General features: G+C 36.8%; 2 protein-coding genes across 2 annotated transcripts in view; one reads left to right on the top strand and one right to left on the bottom strand.

The window, feature by feature from the left end:
- Pdk1 (Phosphoinositide-dependent kinase 1) overlaps positions 1 to 18,875 on the bottom strand; it is a 355,658-nt gene extending 336,783 nt beyond the window's left edge. Inside the window, exon 1 of the mRNA XM_090398374.1 lies at positions 18,769 to 18,875. Within this exon, the coding sequence (XP_090254500.1) occupies positions 18,769 to 18,792 (24 nt within the window). The 5' untranslated portion in view covers positions 18,793 to 18,875. The remainder of the gene's footprint in view (positions 1 to 18,768) is intronic.
- Positions 18,876 to 18,984: 109 nt separating this feature from the next.
- The window catches only part of AIMP2 (aaRS-interacting multifunctional protein 2), an 87,612-nt gene continuing 79,368 nt past the window's right edge, over positions 18,985 to 27,228 (top strand). Inside the window, exon 1 of the mRNA XM_090398376.1 lies at positions 18,985 to 19,386. Within this exon, the coding sequence (XP_090254502.1) occupies positions 19,285 to 19,386 (102 nt within the window). The 5' untranslated portion in view covers positions 18,985 to 19,284. The remainder of the gene's footprint in view (positions 19,387 to 27,228) is intronic.

Raw genomic sequence — 27,228 nt, 5'->3', positions numbered from 1 at the left:
TTCATCAACTGTAAAGTTCAGATATTCTCACTAAAAATAAAAAGTTTGAATTTACGGTAATAAAAATTGTAGCAAAACTCATATTTTTTTTATGGAATAAAAAAAATTGATGGAATACAGGAGTTCCTGTTGGTTTCATATTCTAAGAAAGAACAATGTATTTCAAATGGAAGAGGGAGGCCTCATAAATTTTTCAACGGCCTCTAGTTTTTATATTATGAATTTAATATTTAAAAATAAGTATTTTATTTTGCAACTATAACTATGCTGTTTTTTTATTGTTCTTTGTGAGGAATAAGGTTTTAAAATGTGGCCCCCAGCTGCGCCTAATGGTAAATGCGGCCCTGCTTTTCACCAAATACCATTGCTTTTGATTTTTCTAAGTTCATAACAAGTCCAAATCTCTTTCCTTCCTAATTTAACAGTTTCAATGTTTTTTGCCTTCATTACTCTATATTTTTCTAGTGTGGGATAATGAGGAAAATAAACAGTGTCAGACAGTGGTGGACTATAAAAATTTTAACAGGGGGCTCGCATCGTCGAGCAAAAAAAACCGTACTTCGCACAAAAACTTTTATTAATACAGCTTGTGTGGAAAGGCTTATGTGTTCGTCGCACATGTTGATTGGATTTTAGCAGTATAGATGCGAACACAGATTGATAAGAAAATAATTATGTATTGACTTAATTGCTAATATTTAGCTTGTACTGTATCCAGCATCTTCAGAGCACACAAACAAAGTTTGTTACAGTAGCGAGACAACCGCAATCCGGTGTAACAGTGGGACTAGTATGAGTAATTGTAGTGTACAACACAAAGACTAAAGTCCTAATTAGGCATCATCTAAGTTGGAAGGGAAAAAAAGAGGGAGAAAAAACAGGTATTAATTTGGTCTTAAGATGACTGTCTCCCAAATCTTTGGTAGATTTATACAGCCATACTTGTTGAAGTTTGGAGTATGGTTCAAGGCTTCTGTTGATTCCAGGGACAACCTCTCTGACTTGTAAAAGCTTCTATGTAGCACTTTTGTTTTTTTCCAATTGATCCTGTGTGCAAGGGTATTCAAAGTATGGTCTGCCAGACCAGACTTGCTATAGTGAAAGTGCCAGATATATTTTTTGTGTTCACTCAGGTGGATGTCCATACTCCAAAGTTCTTCCTGTATGTCCATAGTAGGCTCGATGCCATGAACAGGGCAGTTCATAAACTCCTGCATGTGATAAAGGAGAGAATCTGTCCTTAGGAGAACAGATGAGAGTTGCCAATTTCACATAAGATTTAGATATGGTACATAGTTGGTATTTGTTAAGCACTCTAGATATCTTTTCAGATGTGCCTTTAATGTATGGGATGGTTATAGTTTTGTTGTAGTCTTCTGTAGTAGACAGTGGGAGGGGGATTTTTGGGGGAGCATTTAGTATTTTATCTATCTTATGGGGATTATAGCCATTGGTTAGGAAGATGTTACGTAGGTGAGAAAGTTCAGCAGTGAGAGCAATGTCATTGGAACAAATTGCTCCAGCTCTATGGGTTAGTGTTTTTAAGATAGCATATTGTTGAGAAGTGCGATTGTTTGTGTAAATATCTCCCTGTATGTGTGGGGAGATATTTACACAAACAATCACACCATCACCCCGAAAATGATAAGGAACCTTCTGGAAGATGTGTGATTAGTGTGTCCAGGAAGTGCAGACAGTCATTGACTTCTAGTTCCATTGTAAAGTGGATTTTTTGGGTGCTGGCTATTTAGATGCACTAAAAATGTATTCAATGTGTCTGGGCCATGTGGCCAAATAGCAAACACATCATCAACATAGTGTAGCCAGATACTAGGTTTGAGAGTGGCTGTATTGATAGCTAGCTTTTCCAGATGTTCTATATAGAAGTTGGCTGAGAGGGGGGGGGGGGGGAATCCCATAACTTTCCAATCTAATTGTTTGTATATTTTCCCTTTATATGTAAAATATAAAGCTTCAGGGGGCTCACTTTAGCGAGTACGGGTGTGGCAAACCCGAGGTACCTGATGCTGGACCATGCCTTACTTCATGTAATATACATCTGTTATATTATCTGTAGACTGGTGCCTCCTCTTCCTCCCTTGCTTCTTTCTTTCTTCTCTTCTTGCTCCTTCTCCCGAATGCTATTAGAGTATTCGAGGGGAATCTTTCCTATTTTGCTGTGTCATTTCATCTTGTGCTAACAGGACATTATCAAACACTGTAACATGATCAGGCCATCAAAAAATGTTCATACCGCATCATCCATCGCGTGGGTTACCAAGGGATGCGTTCGGGTTTTAGGCAGAGGGACCCATTCGAAAAATATGTTACAGTCTCCCTTAGACACCATTCCTCAGCACTCTGCTAGAGGAAACTCCATCAATGGGCCCACTACCCATTTGGGGAGGTGTTTAGGGACAATGCAAAGAAATGGTTCTGCAAAAGGATGGAAATGGCAACAACAACAGACTATGGCTTTAGGCAACTGGAACATCTTCTCTCTGACAGGGAAGGAGATGGAACTGGTCAAGGAAGCCAAGTGCTACGGGCTAGACTTAGTCAGGCTTTCTTCGACCAAGAGGAGAGGCTCTAGAACTGTCGACCTGGATAAGGGGTGGAAGCTCTACTACTCTGGTGTGAGCCTGACAATGTCTGCTCAGGCAGGTGTGGGAACACTCACAAGCCCCCAGCTGCCACTGTTGCTGAGTGGATCCCATTGGGGGACGGGTATGTGTGTTAAGGCTTCAAACGAAAAACCATGATTTGGCTGTGGTGCAAGCCTATGCACCTAATCTGGAGTCAGAATACTCTGCCTTCCTAGAGGAAGTGGATGATGCTTTTGACAGGGTGGCAGACATGGAATCAGTCCTGCTAATGGGTGACTTCAATGCACATGTTGGAACAGATGACCAGATATGGAGGATGTGGTTGGGAGGAACGGCACCCCTGACCTTAACGCGAATGGGTTGAAATTATTGGACTTCTGCTTGTCCATAATGAATACCTTCTTCCAGCACCGAGAAGTCCATAAGTATACCTGGTACAGGGATATAATAGAACAAAGGTTTTTGATTGACTTCTTTATAGTCTCAGCAGACCTATTTTCCCTAGTGTTGGACGTGAGATGTGAGAAGAGGGACAAAACTGTCAACCACCTTGTATGCACTCTACGGCTTCAGAAACCAGATGCTACCATAAACGCTGGTAGGCCTAAGCAGCTATACCGTGTGAAATGGGAGGCACTGGAAAATGAGGCTGTGAGGAAGAATTTTGCAGATGACATTTCCTCCAGGTTCAAAGAGATTCCCAAGCATACTCCAGATGTTGAGGAGGAGTGGAAGCTGTTCAGAACAGCTGTCACTGCCCCTGCACTCTCATGTTGTGGCAGAAAGCGGCTCGGCGAGGCAACGGGCAGTGAGAAAAGGACACCTTGGTGGAACTAAGTAGTCCAAAAAAGGAGTTCTACCTAACATGGCTTAGGGTCAAGTCACCTGAGATGCGTTTGTGGTATGAGGGAGACAACAGAAGAGGTCCATTTAGCAATAAAATCGCTAAAATCGTGGCGATGATGAAATTCAGCCAGAAATGCTAAAAGCCTTAAATCTAGATGTGTTCTCTGGCTGACTCGAGTGTGTCAGGCTGCTTGGATATCTGGGCAAGCATCAAAGCAATGGCAGACAGGCATAATACTACCAGTTTTCAAGAAGGGAGACCAGAAGGATTGCAGTAACTATCGTGGCATCTCTCTGCTCAGCCTACCTGGGAAAGTGTATGCTAAGTGCTTGGAAAGACGGTGCAGGAGCATAGTTGAGTCAAAGTTCCAGGAAGAACAATGTCGCTTTCGTCCTGGTAGAAGCACAACTGACCAAATCTTCATTTTAAGGCAAGTCTTTGAGAAAGCTTGGGAATATGCAAAGAATGTCAACACATGTTTTGTGGACTTGGAGAAGGCATATGACCGGGTTTCTCAGGATAAAGTCACTATCGAGATGATGAGACGATTTTACATGAAAAAAAAAAATAACTCACTGTCTGGTGCACATCATTACAAGAAGACATCAACAAACTAGCTGAAGAATGCAACATCAACCCTAAGAATATCGTCAGGTGACATTGTATCGGGCCTATAAATAAAAGGAAGAACGGAACGAACTTTCTGCACCTAGTAAAAGTGACTTGCAACACGCCGACAAGCACATCAAAAATAATAACAGCAATCAACAACAAGTTCGAAGACACCTGTCCCCAATCACACATACGTGCACAACCAGACTTATCATTTGCATAAAGGGAACAAAGACGTCAAAATAGTGACAACAGTTGGACCATTGACTACAGACAAGATAAACTGGTGAAAAAACCAAGTGATGCCACTAGCAGCCACCATGGAGACCAGCAGGCAGGCACTGCATAGGAAATGTGTAAAGACCCTTGTGGTCCAAGATATGACTCACAAACCCTACACATCCACTTCACCAACATCCATGGCCTAAACTCCAACATGAATAGTGTCCACTACCACCTACAGTCTACCAAACCCCACCTACTCTTCTGGCAGAAACTCAAATCTCACCTCCCCCCAGCACCACTTATCTCAACCTTCCAAACTACTCACTCTTTGTCCCCCAACCATTCCAGACACCCAACATACAATGTCCCCTATATCCTTTTGCCAGGAGAGATCAGAAAAATACTGTCCAAATTAGACACAAAAAAGTCTCCTGGCTCTGATGGCATTCCCCCAATTGTTCTGAAAGTTTGTGCTTCAGAACTGACTCCTATCCTATGTCACTTATATACAGTGATGAGCTATGGAAATTTTAACAAAGAGCTCGCATCGGCGAGCAAAAAAAAAAAAAAGCCTAACTTAGCCCTTATATTGTGACTTTGTAGAGCTTCAGTAGATGGTGTTGATTCGTAGTAGAGGTACAGTTGTAGGTGTCCTCTCGCGTCGGAGATGTGAGGAGCTGAAGAATCTTCCTCAGCCATAGCCAAGTTAGCCGGTCTTGGGCACGGGCAGTAGGGTTTTTTCTGCCAGTTTATCTGGGGTTTTTCCTCCTGCAAGCAGGTAAACCGGCCCCGTAAACACACAGGGATACAGCCAAGAATACCTTGAGGCATAAGAGTGACCATCCTATCCTCATATTTCGGTTACGAAATCCAAGCATGCTTGGAAGGTTGTGGGTCTAAAAGGACTGTTAAAAAACCATTGGGATTGGGATAGATATGATAATTCCTGTAGGATATCAATCATTAATGATTGATATCCTACAGGAATCTTTTAAAAATTCAAAATTGAGAAGTCGGTTTAAAAAACCCTTATATTTATCGTTCGATACAAAATGCTTGCATACAGCTGGGTAATTTCTTCACAAAGCAAGAGCCGTTCATGAACTGTAAGCTGCCCATCATAGTCCAAACACGGGCGATCTTTAAAATTTCGATACGCAATCGTATTTAATTCTCGTCGATTTTTTGGTGATTGATGATAAAAAGCATATATTTATCCATAAATATTTCAAAATAATTTATTTCTCTAATGTTTTGTTATCGAATCATCTAATGCTAATTGTAAATGATGAGCACAATGCCAAATCACAACGTTGGGAAATTTTTATAATCTTGATTGCAACACCTGATTTGTTTTCTAACATTATACTAGTTACATCAAAACAAAATGCAATGAAATGATTTTTTATATAGTTATCAGAAAATCCATATGAATTTAAAGTAGCAATTATAGTAGCATGTATACATTCCACGGTGGTATTTTCTAGTTCTACAAGATTATTAAACAAGAAGAACAAGGGACTCGCATATTTGAGAAAAATTTAACAAAAAGCTTGCACGAGCCCCTTATAGCTCACCACTGCCTATATATACTCTCTTACTCCACTGGAATCTATCTCACAAACTGGAAATTGGCCTATATTCAGCCCATTCCCAAGAAGGGTGACAAGTCACTGCTCCAATTACTGCCCTATCTCGCTTACCTCGGTCCTGTCAAAAGTAATGGAAAAAATCATCAATTCCCAACTCCTACACTATCTTGAAGACACTCACCAAATAAATGACTGCCAGTATGGATTCTGCCACAGCAGATCTACTCACATGTCACTCATCTCTGGACAAATGCTATGGAGAGGTTTGGCGAATCTCAAGTGGTTGCACTAGATATCTCCAAAGCCTTTGACCGGGTCTGGCACAAAGGCCTACTGGGCAAACTACCATCATTCGGTCTGACCCAGGACTTCTGTAGTTGGATTGCCACCTTTCTGTCTAGACACACACTGTGTGTGATGGTGGACTGCTCCCTATCCTATCACCATGTATGGTCTCTGCAGTATGTATATTCTACAAATATTTCCATGGGAAATGCTCATCTGAAATCACATCAATAATTCCTCCGCTCAGTACTAAGCTCATTGGAACACGTGCAGCTGCTGCACAACATCCCTCACCTAGAAACAAACAGAACAAGTTTCTTTTCTTCTTTCTTTATCCCTGCAACTGCTGCACTGTGGAACAGTCTCCCACCTGCTGTGTTTCCCAAGAATACAATTTAAAGTCATTCAAATCAAATGTAAACAAATTCCTCCTTTCCCAACCCACTACCCATACACGGTACTAATGTACTATAGGGTGACCAACCAACCTCCAGTGTATGGGCTCAACATAAAAAAAAAAAAAAAAATAGCAAGCATCACAAGAAAAGATAAGAAACATTACACAACTTCCCTACATCAACACACAGTTTCATCAAAATCAACTAATAACCATTAAGAAGTTTCAAAACTGAAATCACCAGCTTTTTTTTTTTTTTGTAAAAAAAAAAAAAAAAGCACTTCTTCATTCACTGAAATAAAATGTGCGATACAACATCCTTAGCTTTTGCACATCTTATAAAGGTCAGCGAGACAGTTCACAGAGAAAAGAGCATGCAACTAAAATTTAAGAAACAATTAATACAAAATAACGAATCTCACGACATTATCTGCATATAAACAGTGCATATCACAAGAAAAACTTCTGTACTGGTGCATTCTGAGATGCAGATTGGTTTGAATGAAATTATGGAGAATAACTAAGTCCACAAGACCAGTATATCATGTCTATTGATCCCTCTATCCTCTGTTTTGTATAAGGAAAATGCATGACATCTCCATATGAAACTGACTCATCTACTCCCAAAGAAAAGATCTTCAAACATTCTTTTGAATGAAGAGCAAGTTTTGTTTTTTAAATGCACTATAGTGACACTTCAAGATACACATATTATTATTAACACGGAGTCAGAAACTCATCGTGGGAGGCACACAATGCTCATCCAACTGTGCTTTAAACTGATTCAATGTGTCTCATTCACAACACACTCATTCAATGCATTCCACTCACCAATCACACTTTATGCAAAGAACCTGTTCCTCACTCCTCTGCTCACACCCTCCTTATATAGTTTCCACCGATTGCCTCTTGTTCTACCCCCCTCCCCATTCTATGAAAAATCTCTTCCATGTCCACCTAATAACAACCCATAACTAGCTTATATGTCTTAATTATATTACCCCCCCCCTCTTACCCCATTCATGAGGCTTTGCAACTTACATTCTCTCAATCTGTCCTCGTACTCCACATTCCACTGACTACCTTTGTGAATCTTCTCTGGACTCTTTCCAACATATCGTAGTCACCATGTAAACCCAGCAACCAAATCTGTGCACAATATAATCCATATGAGGCATGATCTAAGCCTTATACAATGGCATCATAATTTCTCTATTTCTGCATGTCAGGGTCCTCTGCATCATTGCCATTATCCAATGTGATGTCTTCACAACTTGTGAAATGTGGCCTCTGAATTTCAGGTCGTTGTCCACCACCACTCCTAGATTTCTAATCTCCTCTACTTCCTTTAAAGTTTCCCAACCAAGTGTATACTTCACATTCCATCATTGCCTACAAAATCTCAAAACCTTACACTTTGCAACACTGAACTGACAGTTCTACTTACCTGCTCATTCATGCAATCCATTCAAGTCCTCTTGTAAGGCCATAACATCCACTTGACTGCATTGCTCTCCCAAGTTTTGCATCATTTGCAAACAGCTGCATATCACTAGTTAAACGCATCCCAATATCATTAACATACGATTGAACAACAATGGTCCCAAAACTGTCCCCTGCAGTACACCACTAGTGACCTTTCTCTTTCAAGGATACTGCACCCCCATATACAACTTTCTGATACCTATCCGACCAGTCACTGATCCCACTCAGAAGTCTGTTATCCAATCCCATCTGTTTCAATTTATTTACCAACTTGTTGTGTGGCAGTCTATCAAAAGCTTTTGCAAAATTGAAGTATGCCACTGTATATGCATCTCCCCTGTCCAAGGTATTTGTCACCTTTTTATAGTACATTAGAAAGTCAGTGAAACATGATCTCCATTTAACAAACCTATACTGATAATGACAGAGAATAGTGTTGTTATCAACCCATTTCTGTATCCTACTTCTCACCAATCTTTCCAGTAACTTCACCACAACTCCAGATACACAAATTGGCCTATAATTTGAAGCTACAGCCTTATCGCCACCTTTATGCAGTGGAACAATTTTACCTTCTTACCAATCCCTTGGAACCTGTGCTGTTGTAAGACTTATTAAACAGGCATGCCAATTCTCTGGAACATTCCCTTATGATGCGTGGTGATATGTCATTAAATCTTATCGCCTTACTGATATGCATCATAAAAACTGAGAAACTCATGTAAACAAAAAACTAACATAAAAAAACAGTTCATTCACCCTGGCTTTTGGCAAAGTGATCTATAAAAATTATGTAAAACCTAGCCATGAAATGCTGTAGAGCTATTATACATGAGTATCATGGAAGTTTTTCAAGTGATATTTATAAAAAAATTTTCAAGAAATTTCAGGCATTTAATAAGCAGGATAGTAGTTTCATACCAGACTATGAAATTCATCTAATATTGAAAAACATTCACAAACATTTAAGACTGCAGTCGGATTCAAATCCATAGCCTTTTGGTTAGAAAGTAAATGCACTATCCACTCAGACAACCAGGCCAGCAGAATTGAGACAGTTTTACACAGTACTCACTGAAAGCTATAAATGACATAATTAGTCAATTTATGTACCCCCCCCAAAAAAAATAAATAAATAAAATAATAATTAAATTAAATTAATAAATTTAATATTATTAAAAATATTATTTTTAGGTTATACAAGGTGGCTCATACATCATAGAACATTCTGCAGAAAGAGCCAGAAGGTATTTGTGAGGTGGCTCATAAGTAATAAAAAAAAAAAATCTGGTGAGATGAAAAACTTATGCAGTTGCTTCACAAAGATGGGCCCTTTCTACCAGCATATTCCATAACTTCTGGGCCACCCTATAGTTAGTTCAAAATACTGATGCTAGAAGTTCCTTCAAGTAGTTAGTAACAGGTGCAATAGAGTTAGAGAAAGCTGCAAATTGGTGGTAACTGATAAGAGCGTGGATATTCGTGAGTTATATGGAATAATAAATGCTTTCTATTATTCCTATATATATATAAAATGTATGCAGTAATTTGGAAAAAAGGATGATGATGGTGATCACCCAAAACAACAGAGAAAATTTCAAATGCAGAGAAATGTCTTTTCTATTTCTTATAAAACTATAATAAACATCTTAAACATAATAGACCTAAGCCATTAACAATGCTTAATTAACAAAAGAAAACTTAATTCCATCATCCACTGACTCAATGAACAACAGAAACATTGAGATTATTAGAATCACATTTAAAAATATCTCAATCACCTCAGTTTATAAACCACCAGAAGAAGCTTTCTCCTTCCCTTACATCCTCCTCAATAATAATACATGCATGACTAATGTTGCATTAGGTGACTTTAACAGCCATAGTATTAACTGGGATTACACAAAGTCCAACGAAGATAGAGAACTTGTTGAAAAATGGGCTGAAAACCTTTCTCTAAACCTGATACACAATCCAAAACTCCCTGCATCTTTCAAAAGTGGCAGATGGAAGCGAGGCTATAACCTTGACCTCATATTTGTTAGCTCAAAAAATCCAACATTTGTGTTAAAAATGTTTTAAATCCCATTCCACATACTCAACACAGACCTATAATGCTTCAATTCAACCCAGCCATTATGCCTAACACAATCCCTTACACACAATGACTGAATTTCAAAAAAGCTAATTGGAAGGTTTCATGGAAGTTCTTACCACTTCATAGAACCAGTCCCTCCAAACTTTCAAGAGTATCCCGAATTCATAAAAATACTGAGGAAAATCTCCACCAAATACATCCCCCCAGGATGCTGCACAAACTACATTCCAGTGACATACAAGCCCAGTATGCTAATTACTTACAACTTTACAACACCAACCCCATCTCAGAGGAGACTATCCAAGTAGGAGAAAAATTATGCTCCAAGATGGCAGAGGAAAGGTGTTCCTCATGGAAGAAAGAAATAGAAGCACTCGATATGACCCATAGCAGCAGAAAGGCATGGAACTTTATCAACAGAATTAGGAAGGATTTCACTAAACCATATGAGCATCCACAGGTAACAGCTAATCAAATTGCTCACCAGCTGCTGCTGAATGGAAAATTCCATAAAAAGCACCCAAAAAAATAAGATACTTAGAACCCCAAGTGAGGAACAAAATATGATTAACTCAGATTTCGCCATCACTGAACTCAATCAATGCTGCCATAAACCTATTAAAACCTAGAAAATCTACAGGCCTTGATGATATCTGTAATGAACAAATTAAACATTTTGGCTCCAGGACTAAAGAGCGGTTATTAAAACTATACAACACTTGCTTCAGAACCCTAAGTATACTGTTATAAAGAGGGATTATTTATTAATTAATTATTATCAATCCTCATTTGTTATATTTTCTCTATAACGATTATTTCTATTTCCGAGTGTTTTTATATATGCACAAGGGTTCAATTCCAATTGGCGCAATGACTTTTAACTGTTTATTTCAGAATCCGAAAAATCGGATTCTGAAAGACTGACTCAAGGCCAAATACAAAATATGCACATTTAACAAAACAAAAACAATATATACACTTCAAATAAAATTACACAACTAACTACAAACTTAACAAGGACTTTTAAAATAAACTTACACTTTAGAAATCACTCATTCTCTGACTCAATCTATTACTGGTTTGTTTAACATATACTTAATCATGTCTGCTAGACTAAACACCTTGTTTACATAATAACAAAATGTTCATAGTCAGTTTCTTTATTAAGGCCTTTTTTCAAAGATATAAGATTCTCTTCTTCTTTTCCATAGGATCCTTTCTCATCACCCTTATGTAGCACACATTATTCCTCCTGACTCTGAAGTATAGATATTCTGAATTCACCGAAGTATAAGTACTCTTACCTCATGCAGTTCAATTTTGTTAAATTTTGTACCAGCAAAAAAGGGTTTCTTCTACTGCTTTATCTAAGTTGCTAAATTCTGTCTCCTTTTCCAGCAGAAATAACAGATAGATCAAACGTCCTTAAGACAGATGAAATTTTCCAATCAGCATTTCCTCAAACATTCCTATAGAACATCAATTGCAATATTTTCTTTTATTTACTAATACTTATTTACAGTCTTAACTCCTCCACTTTAAAGGCTCACAGTTCTAAGATTCCTTTTTTGGAATCTTCTATTAACATTCTTCTGACTGTCACATACAACTAAATAAACTTCGCAAGGACAAAATTCTTCAGTCTGCGTTCTTAAACTTCCATTAGTTGTATCTTGTTTTTCTTCCATTCCTTTGATACCGAACGCTCTCGTTGTTTCCGTTACCTCGATACTGAATGCTCCCTCTGTCAGCTGTCAATCACTCATCCAATTCCTCGGAGAACATGCGCACTCCATGAAAGTAGCAAGCAAGAAATTAGGTATAATAGCTGACGTGTCGTCTCCGTTAGTGTTACGCGAATGTCTTTACAAACCACAGCACTTAATAATTTTAAACCACAATAAAATTTCTGAAATTAACACAACTATCCAAATCCAGTAAGTATATAAATTTTTTTAAATGCTTCACATTTCATTTTGACAAAATAACATCAATAACGGACAAATCGCAAATGCCAACAATATGTATTATGCAACCAAAACTAATAATATATCAACATAAACAATTTCTAAAAATATTCATAATTTTAAATTATGAATGTTTTTACAATACCAACTATCTGGAGGCATGCTAAAGTGGTGGCCTTTCTGAAACCAGGGAAAACTCCAACCGAAGCAAAAAATTACAGAACATATTGTTTCATAGCCGAATAAGAAACTCAAAGAGTTTCATGCTGAATATAGTAAATATATAAAGTTCAGCGAGTCAAAGCATAAGCAAACACCTGGATAGTGTTATTACAAATGACCCTTTAGGGAGTGCAACACTGAGGCAACTCATGGTAGGGGTGGGGTAAGCTCCGATCACTATTTTTGATATTTCCCCATAATGTGAAACCCAGCTCCTAGGAGCTGTATTACTGTTCTACATTATGAGTGAGAGAAGGTCCCTACCCAGACCGGTTTCAACCTTTATTGAGGTCTCATCAGTGAGTAGGTAGACCTAGAAATACCAAGTTTGTAGCAAACAGAACTTACATATACCCTACTATGAGAATTGCCAAGAAGGTGTCCTAATAAATTATTAATTATATGAAGAGCCAAAGGCTTCAATTCACTATAACTATCCAGGTATTTGCTTACGCTTGGACTCGCCGAACTTTATATATTTACTATATTCGGCATGAAACTCTTTGAGTTTCTTATTCGGCTATGAAACAATATGGGATGTAATATCCCTTAACTTAAATAAGTTTATGTTGCCGAATTGAAGCCTTTGGCTCTTCATATAATTAATAATTACAGACCTATATCACTACTCAGCAACTTCTTCAAACTCTATGAACGATTAATTTTGAATAGGCTACAACCCCTAATTGAACCCCATCTCATTGCTGAGCAGGCTGGTTTTAGACCAGGCAAATCCAGTACATCACAAATTCTCAACCTCACTCAATATATAGAAAATGGTTATGAGCAAAAACTAGTCACAGGAGCAGTCTTTGTAGACCTAACTGCAGCATATGATACCATAAACCATCTCACACTCAGATAAAATATACAGGATAACTAGAGATTATCGCCTTGTTTTCCTGATGCAATCACTCTTGGAAAACAGATTGTTCTTTGTGGACCCGAGGGGGTAGGAAGAGCCGTTGGCATCCCCAAAAAAATGGCCTCCCCCAGGGAAGTGTGTTATCACCATTACTTTTCAACATTTATGTCAATGATCTCCCCATCTTTCCAGGAGCTAGAAATTTTATCTATGCTGATGACCTTGTCATAGCTACTCAATCAAAAAATTTCAAGTGTATTGAACCTACTTTATCACTTGCCTTAAATAGTCTAACCACATATTATAGCAGCAATCAATTAAAACCAAAGTCTAACCACATATTATAGCAGCAATCAATTAAAACCAAACCCCTTGAAAACCCAGACTGGCCTTTTCTACCTTAACAATAAGGAAGCCAATAAGAAGCTACAGATTTCTTGGGAAGGCTCTAATTAAGAACATTCCTGGAACCCAATCAACCTTGGTGTGACTCTCGATCGCACCCTTTCATATAAAAGACACACAGAAAAAACTAAGGCAAAAGTGAATGCAAGAAACAACATACTAAGAAAGCTTACCTCCTCCAAATGGGGTGCAGACTGAGTTCTTCTGCCTTGACCCTTAGCTATTCTTCTGCTGAATATGCCTGCCCTGTATGGTCCAGATCCTGCTATGCTGAAAAACTTGACTCAGCATTGAATGAAAGCTGCTGTTTAATTACACGATGCCTGAAACCAACACCACTAAAAGACCTATATACTTTGGCTGGTATTGCACCCCTTTCAATTCGAAGATTTGCATTCTCAGCTGACGAAAGTAGCAGACAAATGAATGATGAATGCCACCCACTATTCGGCCAGACCACAGTACCCCCAAAGACTAAGATCCCGACATAACTTCCCAGCAACTGTTGAACCACCTAAAAACCCTCCAGAGACAAGACTTCAACAATGGCTTGCACTATACCATGAGAGTAATACTGGTATTCCAACAGCCAAATATCTTCCACATGGTGCCCACTTGGACTGGAATACTTGGAAAAGTCTCAACAGACTTTGAACAACAAGACACTGCAAACAAAACCTCATCAAATGGGGTTACCTCACTGGACCAGATAACTGTGAGTGTGGGACAACCTAGTCCATGGAACACCTTCTTTCTTGTCCCCCTTCTTCAATCACCCTGCACAAAAGAGGACCTTATATCCTGCAGAGAAAGAGGAGTTGATTGCACAAGATGCTGGAGGAACATCTGACCATATTTATTGTATATAACTTATGCATAGTTTCTTTCGCTTCATATTTTACTTATCATTCCCTGTATAATTCACCTACCAAATTTAAGCTATTCTCATTTGTAATGTATCCTAATTTGTTGTAAATAATGTTGTACCACTTACTTACTACTGTACCACTTGTGTTTGGATATGAAATAAATTAACAATGCTAAAGCAAAAATTAATTCTTGCTTAAGATTTCATACAACTTTTGATAATAGCACTGAAAATTTCTTTGTTAGAATCGCTTAATTTTATCATATTTTCTGATTACTAGAATTGTGCTATATTTTTGATACTTTCAAAATGCATGTATTCAGAATAGAATATTAACAGATTTCCTTCTCTCTTGATCCCTGAGATATACGCCACTAATGTGTTATAGATTTTTGCAATCTTTTGTATGCTGGAACATGAATGAACGAATGCACACATACTAAACAAAAAAACTGGGGGATCTTCCCAAAGCAGATATACCTGAGTTTGTTTTTTGCTGTTAGCAGTTACCAAATTTTTCTCTTGACATTTAGCAATTATACATTTCTGTTCTATTACTCTTGATTTCATCAGTAATCATCTTCTTCCTTCATCTTCCTTCATTCAGTAATATTTCTTTTCCTTATTTTTCATTAGCATTCATCAAATATGTTCTCTCTCTCTCCATTTATTACACTGAGCCAGTTGATTTCCTGCTAGGATCTCTCAATGGTTTATACACACACACATACAGTCCGTCCTCAACTTACGATATGGACATCATACTAACACGTTATCTGAATGCCACCTCACTCCTACGACCCATGGGCCAGGGTGTTGTTGCTGTCTTCAAGGCATATTATTTAAGAAACACTGTTGCTCGGGCTACTGTTGTTACCGAGGGTGAGAAAATCTTCAGACTTTTGGAAGGAACAGTACATTTTTTGGGAAAACAATAGGTGCCAGTATGCATTCTTTGCTATTAGGAAAAGTTGTATAATAAAATTAGTTTAATCCTTTATCCAAGTGTGAGCAAACAAAGTTTGCGCCTGAAAGTATCTTCAGGACTGGGGTAAGGTGGTACAACACCAGGGCAACTCATTGCAAAGGTGGAGCAAGCTACCAACACTCCTATCTTAGTATCTCCTATAATGCAAAACACATCTCCTTGCAGATATGTCTAATGTTATGCATTAAGGGAAGGGCCACTACCCAGACTAGTTTCGACCTTTATTGAGGTCTCTTCAGTGGGAGCCAGGCCCAAGTGGAGATACCAGCCAGAAGCATTTGCAAGGTCATCTCTACCTATAGGAGTTGCCAAATGGTGTGCCACCCTTTTTTAATAAATTACTCTGGATTTAGAGAAAGATGTTGAAAGTTTATTTTTTCACTTGGTTAGAGTATATTAAAATTAGTTTAATCCTTTATCCAAGTGTGAGCAAACAAAGTTTGCGCCTGAAAGTAATTCAATAGGAAAAGTTGATAATATCACATCTGTATGTCATGTGTCATTGTTAATAAAAGTGTCGGTATGCAGTACTGTTTGCATACTGTCCTAAAAAAAAGCACCAAGAAAGAATATAATATCATACAGATAAAGCATGAAATAAGGTTATTACAGCAGAGTGTATGAATGGTGTTTGGAAGAAGGTACTGAAAATATAGAGTCATATTCACAGGATTTGATAGACAAAGCCTTAGAGATTTGTCAGATAGTGCTGCTAGCTAAAGAGCAGGATTTAGAAATTGACAATAAAGATGGAGGCTTTGTTAGAAACAGTAGAAGAAAAGCTCTTGAATGAAGACCTTACAGAGTTAGAAGCAAATAAAGCTGCAGAAGAAGAAGGGGGGGGGAACAAAAAGAGGAAGCCAAATCCCCAAAGAAGTAGTTCACCATGTAAGGGGTTGTTATATGATCAATGCTGGAGAGGTTCTACAGAAAATAGTGGCAGATCAGGGGAGAACCAAAGGTCATCCTGGAAACTGTATAAAGGGGTGTGAGAAGCAGGTTTTTTCCATTCAGAGTTGTGAATGACTGGAATGCCTTGACTGAGAGTGTGGTGTCTACAGAGAATTTGAGTGAGTTTAAAGCACAGTATGATGAGCTGTGTGTATGATAAAAGGACCTCCCAGATGAGTCTTTAACTCCATGGGGTCTTGGGTAATAATATTAATAATTATATTTATTTTATATTATAATTTATATGTTATTTTCCTATTACAAAAAAAGAGCAAACTTCATTAAAAAATACGACAAAACATACATTTCAGCATTCATGTATGTTGATCGTTAACATATAACTTATGGTTCATATATTGATTTTCGCATTACAATAGGTTCATTGAAATGAAACCTTCCCACAAGTCAAGGACTGACTGTGTATTTACTATTATTTTTTAATGTGAATCTCACCCGCAAAATGTTGTAAACCTATTGTAAGTTATTAGTGTGAATGGGTTAAGGTTAGATATTTGATTACCTACTCGAGAGAGACCACACGATATTTTTTTTTTCCAAGCTACTTCAGGCCTCCAAATAAACAGAGTAATGGCAATAGTATAATATCTAAAGACAATCACAAACACCTGTGTCTAGAGTGGGATCCAAATTCAACAACCAGTTGGTAGGATAGTAACAGTGATACCCACTTGGCCAAGTAGGCCTGTTGTAAAAAATGCAAGAAAGCACATATAACATCTATCATGATTGGATCATCTGATACTGTGATCAAATACAAAACTTTTATTCTGTCTATAACATGTTACCTAAGGCATTTGTCCCTCAAGAATTCCAGTTCATTTACCCTATTGCTGAATGCTCCTTCCTCTACCCAATTTATACTGCTTAGGTTGAAGTGCCCCATAATGATCACTCATTTTGTACTTTCCAAACTAATTTTCCCTGTCTACCTCATGTCGCATACTCACAAAGCCATCAGTACTATTTCCCTCCCAGTTATCTACTTTCAGAGGTCACACCCCACCACCTTGTTTACCTTTTCTATCCTGCTGAAATATGCTATACCCTTAATTTCTATTTGTCACGATAGAAATTGTGGATTTTGCCTTGTGTTTTTAGGGTTGTCCTCTGTCAAAAATCCCCTTTATCCCTATTATTCCTAAGATAATGAAAACAATATAAATAAAGATACTGCCCTCTATATATGGTATTAATCTTACCACATCTGCCCTACTGCTTATTGATCACTGTTTTTTACAAAAACAGAGAGAGAGAGAGTTCAGAGACAAGTAATGAAGATTATATCTGATATATGGAATGTTATATTATCAAATAGGTCTGATTATGGGAATGCAAGATGTAGGTGGTAAATATGTGATGACATGTGAGAGTTATAATGGTCATATAAATTAGCAAGGGGAGATATAATAAGGACTCAACAAATTATGCAAAAACCTACTCGCCATGGAAAAAATGTGCTTGTCCTAAGAGTTCCATAAAGTGATTAGTGGTGCTGTATCTATGCTTTCTTAAAGAAAAAAAAGTATTACATTTTGTTCAGTCTGGAACTACTGGCCAGCTAACAAAATCTATTCACCATGGTTAGTGTATTTGTTGAACCCTGGATATAAAGGATATATTTTTTATCACGACTAGAAAAAGAAAGAGAGAGGAGAAAGTGTGACACTTAGTATGATACTACCTGCCTGATTAGTGGATATTTGAAGTGGTTAAAAGGAGTTCTATTTGGTCTCTAGAGCAGGATTTGACGAGATTGTCTAATCCTTAGCCTATGATACTAATATATGACAGTTTTACATTTTATGCATGTGACGTACAGAATAAATAGGTAAATGCATATAGTGTGGTGTCGAATGCTGAACAAATACTAACTTCAATGATATTTATCTCAGAATGGAGATAAGAAATGTAATCTTAGTCATTAAGGATGCGATTGCGATGAAAGGATTTTAGGTCATTTAGTACTGATTTTTTGTATAAGAAAAAAATTATCATACAAAGATTTTATAAAATGACAAGTCATCCAACCTATATTCAGCAATGTGTTCTCTCAATTCTCAGATTTTGATTATTATTCATTCGAAGCGTATAGCCAAATTAATATCTTCCTCAAATAATTGGACTTTAAAGCATATATTATAAACGAAACTATACGCAACACTGAAAATTCATTACGTGTATTTTACTGAACTTATTAGAATTGATCGCAAATAGTTTTTCTTACGAGTATCAGTTTAAATGAAACACACACTCACATATATATATATACATATATATACATACATGTGTATATATGTGTGTGTATATATGTTATACCAACATTTCTATACTTACTACTTCCCCTTTTACCACATTCATAATGGCATAATTTCGGTATATTAAAAAACATTAATAATTCCTATTATAACACAACACGCAGCCATCGCGAAAACCTTAAAGTAATCTCGTTCTCATCGTTAAACTGGTTAAAGGTTAAAAATGACGCAGTAAGTTTAATTTTTATTGTAAAAATTCCATACGATTTTTAGTGTTAAATTACTGTTTTAAAATGTAGAAAATTGTTAAATACGTATACTTTCAGTGACGGTATAATTCCGCCTATCATGATGGCAATGTTTAATTAACAAAAAGAATATTATTGTTAAAGCAATCATTTTTCATTAGACTAATTATCGAATATCAAGTAAGATAGTGTAGATTATTTTAATAATCTAGTAGATATTTCAGTTATTTGGTTGGATTTCTTCTGTGTGGTTTTTGTGCTTCGGTTTAGTGGTTGCAGCTCACCACGTAACCATAAATTGAAGATAAAATCTCCACGTGTAAGCATTGAATTATAAATTATTGAAAATGTATGGAGTGAAACCTATTTATGACCGAAGTCGACAGATTGAAGTACCAACGTGTATGTATAGTATGGAATGGATTTATGCAGACAACGGTGATTTAAAAGTAAGTATTCATTTCTAATTTTCGATAAATAAATTAAATAAAAATATTTTAGATGTAAGTGTAATTAATTAATTATATCAAAACTAGTGAAAACTAACTTCCTTAGGTAGAGTAATAATTAATCAAGGCGATGTGGAGAACTTGCAGGGCGATTTAAATAGGCTGTCAGTATGGGCAAAAGTTAATGGGTGTCAGTGTAATGTCGAGAAATGTAAAGTTATGCACTTTGGGATAAATAGATTACAATCTGTGTTTCACATTGGTGGCGCTGTACTCCAAAAAAATAGATGCAGCTAGAGATTTATGGGTGGTAGACAGAGATTTAAACTTTTGAGAACGTGTTGCTAAGGTAGCCCATAAGATTACTTGGCAATGGAAGAACACATTAACAAGTAGAGATAATGAAGTTGTCATCCCTTTTTATAAGGCCTTAATATGCCCACATCCGATTTACAGTGCTCAAGTCTGGGTTTCTTCGGAAATGAGGAAGTGGTGGAGAGGATTCAGAGGCGAGTGGGCTGTTCCACTAGATAGATTGAAAGTGTGTGTGCAATCCACACACCTTCAGTCTGTCCCTATGAGGATAGATATGAGGGGTTATGATAGAAACATTTAAGTTGCTTAAAGGATATTATAGGATAGATGGAGGGGAATTGTTTCAGCATTTGGCTAGAGGGACCAGAACAAGGAGTCATCCCTGGAGGTTGAATAAAGGTGTGGTGAGTAAGAGTGTGAGGACTAGATTTTTTGCTTGGGGAGTGGTAGATGAGTGGAATGAGTTGTCAGATTCATTTGTGAGTGCGTTTTCTGTTAATGGGTTCAAGGAGAGGTATGATAGATTGGGTCTCCTGCGATGAGTCTTCAGACTCCATGGAGGTGCCTGTATTATAATAATAATTGTTTGCTTACCCCTCCCATCAGATAAAAGTATTGCAGCCTTGTTTTTTAAATAGCTCGATGAAACTTTTTACTGTTTGGTGGCACAGTACTCCAAAAAAATAGATGCAGCTAGAGATTTATGGTAGACAGAGATTTAAACTTTTGAGGACGTGTTGCTAAGGTAGCCCATAAGATTACTTGGCAATGGAAGAACACATTTCAATTCTACTATTTTATTATACAAGAAAAAAACTTATTCTTCACTGTATATCTACTAATTTTGCTCCATGGCACCATTGTTAAATGAAAGTAACTCATTATAAACAGTTATTATTATTATAAGGGTGTCTCCATAGAGTTATACTCATAGCAGAAGACCCTACATTGACACACTAACCATTTTCCATGCAATACCTATCATTTTATTAATATGATGTTATATATCAAATAAATCGCATATCTCTACTTATCATATAATGCACACTTGCCACATCATCTGTTCTATTCTAGCACATTGAAGTCATTCTCCACATGCCATGAGAAAATTCTAATCCCTCATGCCTTGGTAACTACAAGTTGATTCTAACTTTCAGGAATGACTCGTCATTATTTTACTGCTTACCATGTGCTTAAAAAGCCTTTCCATTACTATAAAATCCTTTTATTAACTTGAATATCCCAGTATATCATTGTGTTTGTCTCTGTCCTGACCATATGACTACTATTCACTTATTCTTACTATGGTTATTCTACAGGTTTTCATTGCTGTTTTATTTCTTTAGATGCACACCAAATACCATACACTAGATGTAAACATGTTGGAGGCTTATAAAGAGGAGAAACAGTTTTCAAATTCCTAACAGTCAGTTCTTTTAAGAACATTGTAAACTTTAAGTTTTGCAATACATGACTATCACTTCAACATTAAGCATGCATACTCCCAGATTCCTGGCCTTGTCAGTTGAAACAATGTGCTTCCAGTTTAGCATGAACGGAATATTGCAGTTTATATATATACTAATGCCAAAAGTATTCAGAATAAAGATGAGGAGTTGGGGACATCAGTTATCCCAACTTGGCCAAAAGTTATAGGCAATAGTGAGACTTAGTTGATTGAGGATGATATGGTCAAGGAATAGAATGCAAAGGATATAGTATCTGTAGAGAGGACAGAAGGAACAGGATGTGGGGGTTCTAATGATAGGAGAATAATTAAAGCCAAAAAGAGCACAAGTACATCAAGAGGACAGGGATACAGAGAACAGTTCATTTGAGGCCATATGTTGTGAGATAGAGGCCAACAAATGAAATATATAATTGGTTGCATTATAAGGATACTTGTACTTTAATTTTTTTTACAATTCACTCAAGAAAAGGATGAATAATATTTATTAAAAGCCATATATTTTGATATGAAAATTACAGAACATCATCATCAGTGACAATAGGGAATAGAATATATCGTAGAACTAGGACAATGGACTAATTTAAAACAATGAGAACTGCTTGATGTTATACATAAAACAGTTCAAAGCAAAAAAAAAAAAAAAAAACTGAAGAAACTTAGTATTATTAGCTATTTAAAAATAATAATAATAAAAAAAAAAAATTTAATTATGTGTGATTAGAATAACACTTTCCCATACTTTTGAAAGTGAGAGGCAGTTGTTTTAATTCAAGTTCAAGCAATGGAATAAAACTTTAGTGCTTTCTTTAAATAAGCTTTCAAACTTATGGTGACACCAACATGATATTCTATGGCATGAACATGCTTACGCCAATGGAGTAAGCATATTCAGGCCATAGAATATCATGGTGGGTATCTACTCCATGCAAGGGTAGATTTGTCAGGTTTCATTTGATGATGTAAGACTGGGATTCTTGCACATTCTTTTCTCTGTTGAATATTCAGTTTGCCTGAAATAAGATAGGTGATAAAGGAGGTGACTCAGGAAGAACCAGAGTGGAGCATTTATCTTTAGGTGATGGGAACCATATTGGTGACAGTTTGTTGAATGGAATAAAGATCACAGCTAGACTATATTTATTAAGAATTCTAGAGATTGGTTCTGAGACACCAGAAATGTATGGAATAAGAATTCAAAATCTAATTCTGTTCAGAGTGGGATAGGGGTTCTTGTAATGTTTCCTTATTATTTAAGCTAGGGTTATAGCAATCAAAAATGTGTTGTATGGTCTATTTTGAAAAGCCATTGAGATTTACATATTGTTTGTTTAAAAGTGCTCTTGATGTAGTTGTTACAGTGTAGAACACATGGGGGGGGGGTGAAAAGTTCTGATAAACACCTAGAACAAAAATTATATTAAAGCAACTGATATAACCACAAGAAAGAACATATCTTAAAACCCTTTAATCCCTATGTTTCATCAAATTGTAATAATTTGTTCTTTTTCTTTCAGGATATATAAGAAGACATATCAGAGGTTTTGAAGAAATTTGAAGACACAGAGGTGCAAGCCATCATCAAGTTTTTTATGCTTCAATAAAAGTCTGCAACTGAGATTCACTAAACTCTGTGTGATACATTAAGGAACCGTGTCCCAGCATATCCAAAAGTTGCTAGATGGGTGGTGAAGTTTAAAACTGGGCATCCTGAGACAACAGATGCTCACAGGTGTCCAGAAAACTCTCCACAGCGATATCACCTGAAAACATAGATGCAGTGCATGCCATGATCCCAGTATTCCTCTGTCATCGAAGATTATGGCATGCCAATGCAGTGGTTCATTGTAGAGTCTTTGCGATGTTTGCAAAGACTGTGGATATCCTGGGAACAAGATGGGGTTATTATCTACTAACATCTGGATATGCAGAAGCTCTCAGCAAAATAAGCCTCCAAATGTTTGAAAGCCAACCAAAACAGAAAATGCTTGCTGTCATCTCAAGGGTTTTGGGGTCATTTTGAGAAATCAAGTGCAAATTTTTTGGCTCGTATTGTGACTGTTGCTGAAACATGGCTTCATCACTATGACCCAGAGACCATACATCATTCAATGGAGTGGATATACAAAGGTTCTCCATGGCCAAAGATGTTCCGAACTCAGAAGTCAGTAGACAAGGCCTTGCCATTGTCCTTTGGGATATGGATGGTGTAATCCTTATTTACAGCAGCAGTTTATTCAACAGCTCTGAAGTAACTGAAAGAGGTGCTGAAGGAAAAGCACTGCGAGAAACTGAGCAGCGGCATGTTGCTTAGGCAGGACAATGCACTTGCTCCCACTGCTCATGAAACCCAACAGACAATGCAGAATTTGGACTTTCAATGTCTGCCTCACTGACACTGTTTCCCAGACCTGGTCCCATCTGACTATTTCTCATTCCGAAATTTAAAGAAACACTTGAAAGGAACAAATTTACCCCAGATGAAATCATAGCTGCAGATGAGGACTGGTTTGCACAAAAAAGGCAAAGACTTTTTTCTCAGAGGATTGCAAATGATGCAGCAGCATTGTAACAAGTATAACACTTCATTGGGAATGTTTAGAATAATGTATAAGTTACAAAGTTATACCTCAATTCCTTCATGGTGATTATCATACGTTTTCAGCACACCATCGTATAGTGTGAGCACTATGTAATTAAGTTTTGATAATTCCAGTCTTCCACAAGGATAATGAGCCAATTGCTGTTGAATCTAGATGAAAGTAGGTTTTTTGACAAACTAATGTCATTAGTTTAACTGAGAACTGGTGGTGGAGCAGGATAATTTTTCTTTTTCTATTTCCATTACATTCTTCTCTGTTTAGCCTTTATTGATCATATTTAAATTACCGTCTTCACTAAATGTTGTGCCTAAATAGCCGAAATATTTTACTTGTTCTGTAAGTTCATCATTCACGATAAAGTTGTGGTTTTCAATGTTTCTGCCTATTTTCATTGTGTTTTGTCTTTTTATTGCTGATTTTATTATTATTATTAAGAGAGACCTCCAGGGAGTTAGAGACTCATCGAAGGAGGCCACATAATACACACACACACCAGTTATCATACTTACCCTATTGCTGAATGCTCCTTCCTCTACCCAATTTATACTGCTTTGGTTGAAGTGCCCCATAATGATCACTCGTTTTGTACTTTCCAAACTAATTTTCCCTGTCTATCTCATGTCGCATACTCACAAAGCCATCAGTACTATTTCCCTCCCAGTTATCTACTTTCAGAGGTCACACCCCACCACCTTGTTAGATTCCACCTCACGCCAGATGGCTTCAAACTCACTTCCACATGAAACACTATTTGCGGTAGTAGTACTACGATCATAGGTGTCAACTCTAACTGGATTCAATTCATCTGATATCATTAGCAGCACGCCCCTCCTCTCTATCCTTCCTAAAAATAGTGCACACTTAAATTTGATACCAGGTAGTATGTCTAATTCTGATAGCCAGGTCTCACTAATGCCTTCAATGTGAGGTCCTGACATATTGACTAAGGCAACAAACTCTACCCCTTTGTTTCTTATACTCCTAGCATTCATGTACAGACATAATAATCTACCTTCATGTTCTTTTGTATACTCTTGTCTGCATGATACAGTTGGACAACTTGCAGATCTGTATTCTTCTCTAATGCCTTATACATGTAGCTATCTTTGCACACATTTGATGGGTCTGAAGCAGACAAACACAAGTTGAAATCATTATCATCTTGTCAACATTTCCATGACAAAGCCCATTCCTATCATTAACACAGTTATATAACATTGTCACTCTTATGTGCACATTCTCACCATTCCTCCCTTTATAATTTAGTTTCCCTGACTCTCTATATTAGGTCTCATACAAGTTATTAGTTTTTCTAGACTCCAGATACCATATGAAGAAGGGGCATCATATTCTAAAATAGCAGGTAATGAAGTTTTTTTCCTTCTTAAGTAGCATTGGTATGAATGCTAATTAAGAAGAAAGATCAAATAAAAAAAAATATCGAATAGACACAGCATCTTATAACTTTTTTATATAAAATGCTGTTTCTGTTCAAAAATAATTGTTAAACAGAAGCTCTATAATGGATAATATGGACCTTCTTTTAATGATATATATTGAAGACTGCAGTAAGAAAAAAAAAATTCCATTAAGTCGGATGATAATTCAATCTAAAGCAATGGGTGAACTCAAAGTCAAAATCGTTCTCTCCTCGTCATTTCCAGGACAAAGCCCATTCCCGTCATTAACACAGTTATATAACATCGTCGCTCTTACACTTGCACCATTCCTCCCTTTATAATTTAATTTCCCTGACTCTGTGTTAGTTCTCATATCAGTTATTAGTTTTTCTAGACTCCTGATACCAAATTCATTCAGGTGTAGGCTGTCCCGCTTGTACAAAACCAATCTTCCCTCAAACTCATTCCATACATCCAAAAACTTGCATCCATTCCCTCTACATAGCCCTTCTTCATAATTCATACCAAATTTATTACAACAGTTAGTCAATTTAATCAGGTGATCTTGCAGACTTGTGCTTGATTTACTCAGAAGTATAATGTCATCAGCATAAAGTAAGGAGATAAGATTTAACATCACTAATTTTGATATTAGATAAAACTGCCCTACCACCCAAGGTGAATTAAATAGTGAGACCAAATTGCACTTCTTATCCATGTTACAGAATCAGAATCGTATCCAGATTTAGCTGGATGTCTATAGACTTCATGCCCGGTGGGGCTGGGGGTTTAATACTACTTTCCTTCATAATGTAAACCATGTAGATAATACTATTGGAGATAATGTACACCCTTCACACACAAGGCTGTAGAGTCAGTATATAAAACCTTCGACTGGGATTTCAACTCCTCCATTAATAGTACCTTTGACCCCAACTCCTTTATTTATATATTGATATAGAAAATGAATAATAAATACTCTTATTTATTTCCTTTATCGATTGAAAGCACTCAACATAATAGGCATTTCATCATCCCCAAAGTGAATCATCAGGCTGTTTTTAGAACTGTAACTTGTTTAAATTCGCTCTTCTGATGTGCCTCGGTGTACTTTATGCCCAATGTCTGAGTTAATATTTTATAGTTTTCATCAACAAATCTAACAATAGCAAAATAAATGATTCTGTGACATGTGCATGCATCCATTTTAATAAAGACAAAATGTCCTTCAAATGTTTTCAAAGTTCTTCTTTCTTGCATTTGGCCTCCTCAATTATTAGCGTTCCTATACTTTCTCTTTACAAAGAAATTCCAAGATTTCTAGACATTTCTCAATTTATGCCAAAAAAAGGCTGGTTGTGAAAAAAAGAGTAGAGGTACACTATTCTTCATTGCCATTTCAATGATGTGGTTTTTATACTTTTCTGATGTAATAATTACAGTAACTTTGGCTGATTTAAAGAATCTTAGTAGTAGTGTTTGGCCTCCAGTAAATTTCTAATCTTTCTTTAGCCTTGAAGTAGAGGGAATGTTTTTATTGATGTCTTTCTCATTCACAGCTTCTAACACTTTAGGATGAAAATGCTGCGTCTTTATAAATTTGCTCTTGTAGGTGTACTTTTATCAGAACCACAAAAACTACTAATTTTTCCATCATATTCTTTTTCACAATCATCTTGTATAATACATTCTCACACATATTCCCCATCTGTTGTTACTGTAAAGTGTTCAAAAACAGTAGACTTTGTTGACACTTTTTATGCCATTGTGGATTTTTTTTTCATGGGGTATATAAATTATCATAAAATATGTTTTAATTTGAAATGAACTTGAAATTAAAATATATCCTGAAAATATAAACTGAAGAAAGCCTGCGTAACTCAATCAGTATTGATAAAACCCTTTGGTTGGAAAGACTTGGGTTCAATTCCTGTCAGTGATATGAGGAACTTTGTCTAGTCTCTTTCTACTAAAGGTGAATTATCCAGTCTCATATAGATTTAAGAGGGGGGTTTTCACCTGGATATAATAAATTAAGTTTAATCCTTTATCCAAG

The sequence above is a fragment of the Typopeltis vanoorti genome, chromosome 9 (genome assembly GCF_054136105.1).
Source record: "Typopeltis vanoorti isolate ZY-2024b chromosome 9, IOZ_Tvanoo_1.0, whole genome shotgun sequence".
In the NCBI taxonomy this organism is placed as follows: Eukaryota; Metazoa; Arthropoda; class Arachnida; order Uropygi; family Thelyphonidae; genus Typopeltis; species Typopeltis vanoorti.
Note: the sequence above shows the minus strand (reverse complement) of the source record. Positions and strands in the feature narration are given on the sequence as shown.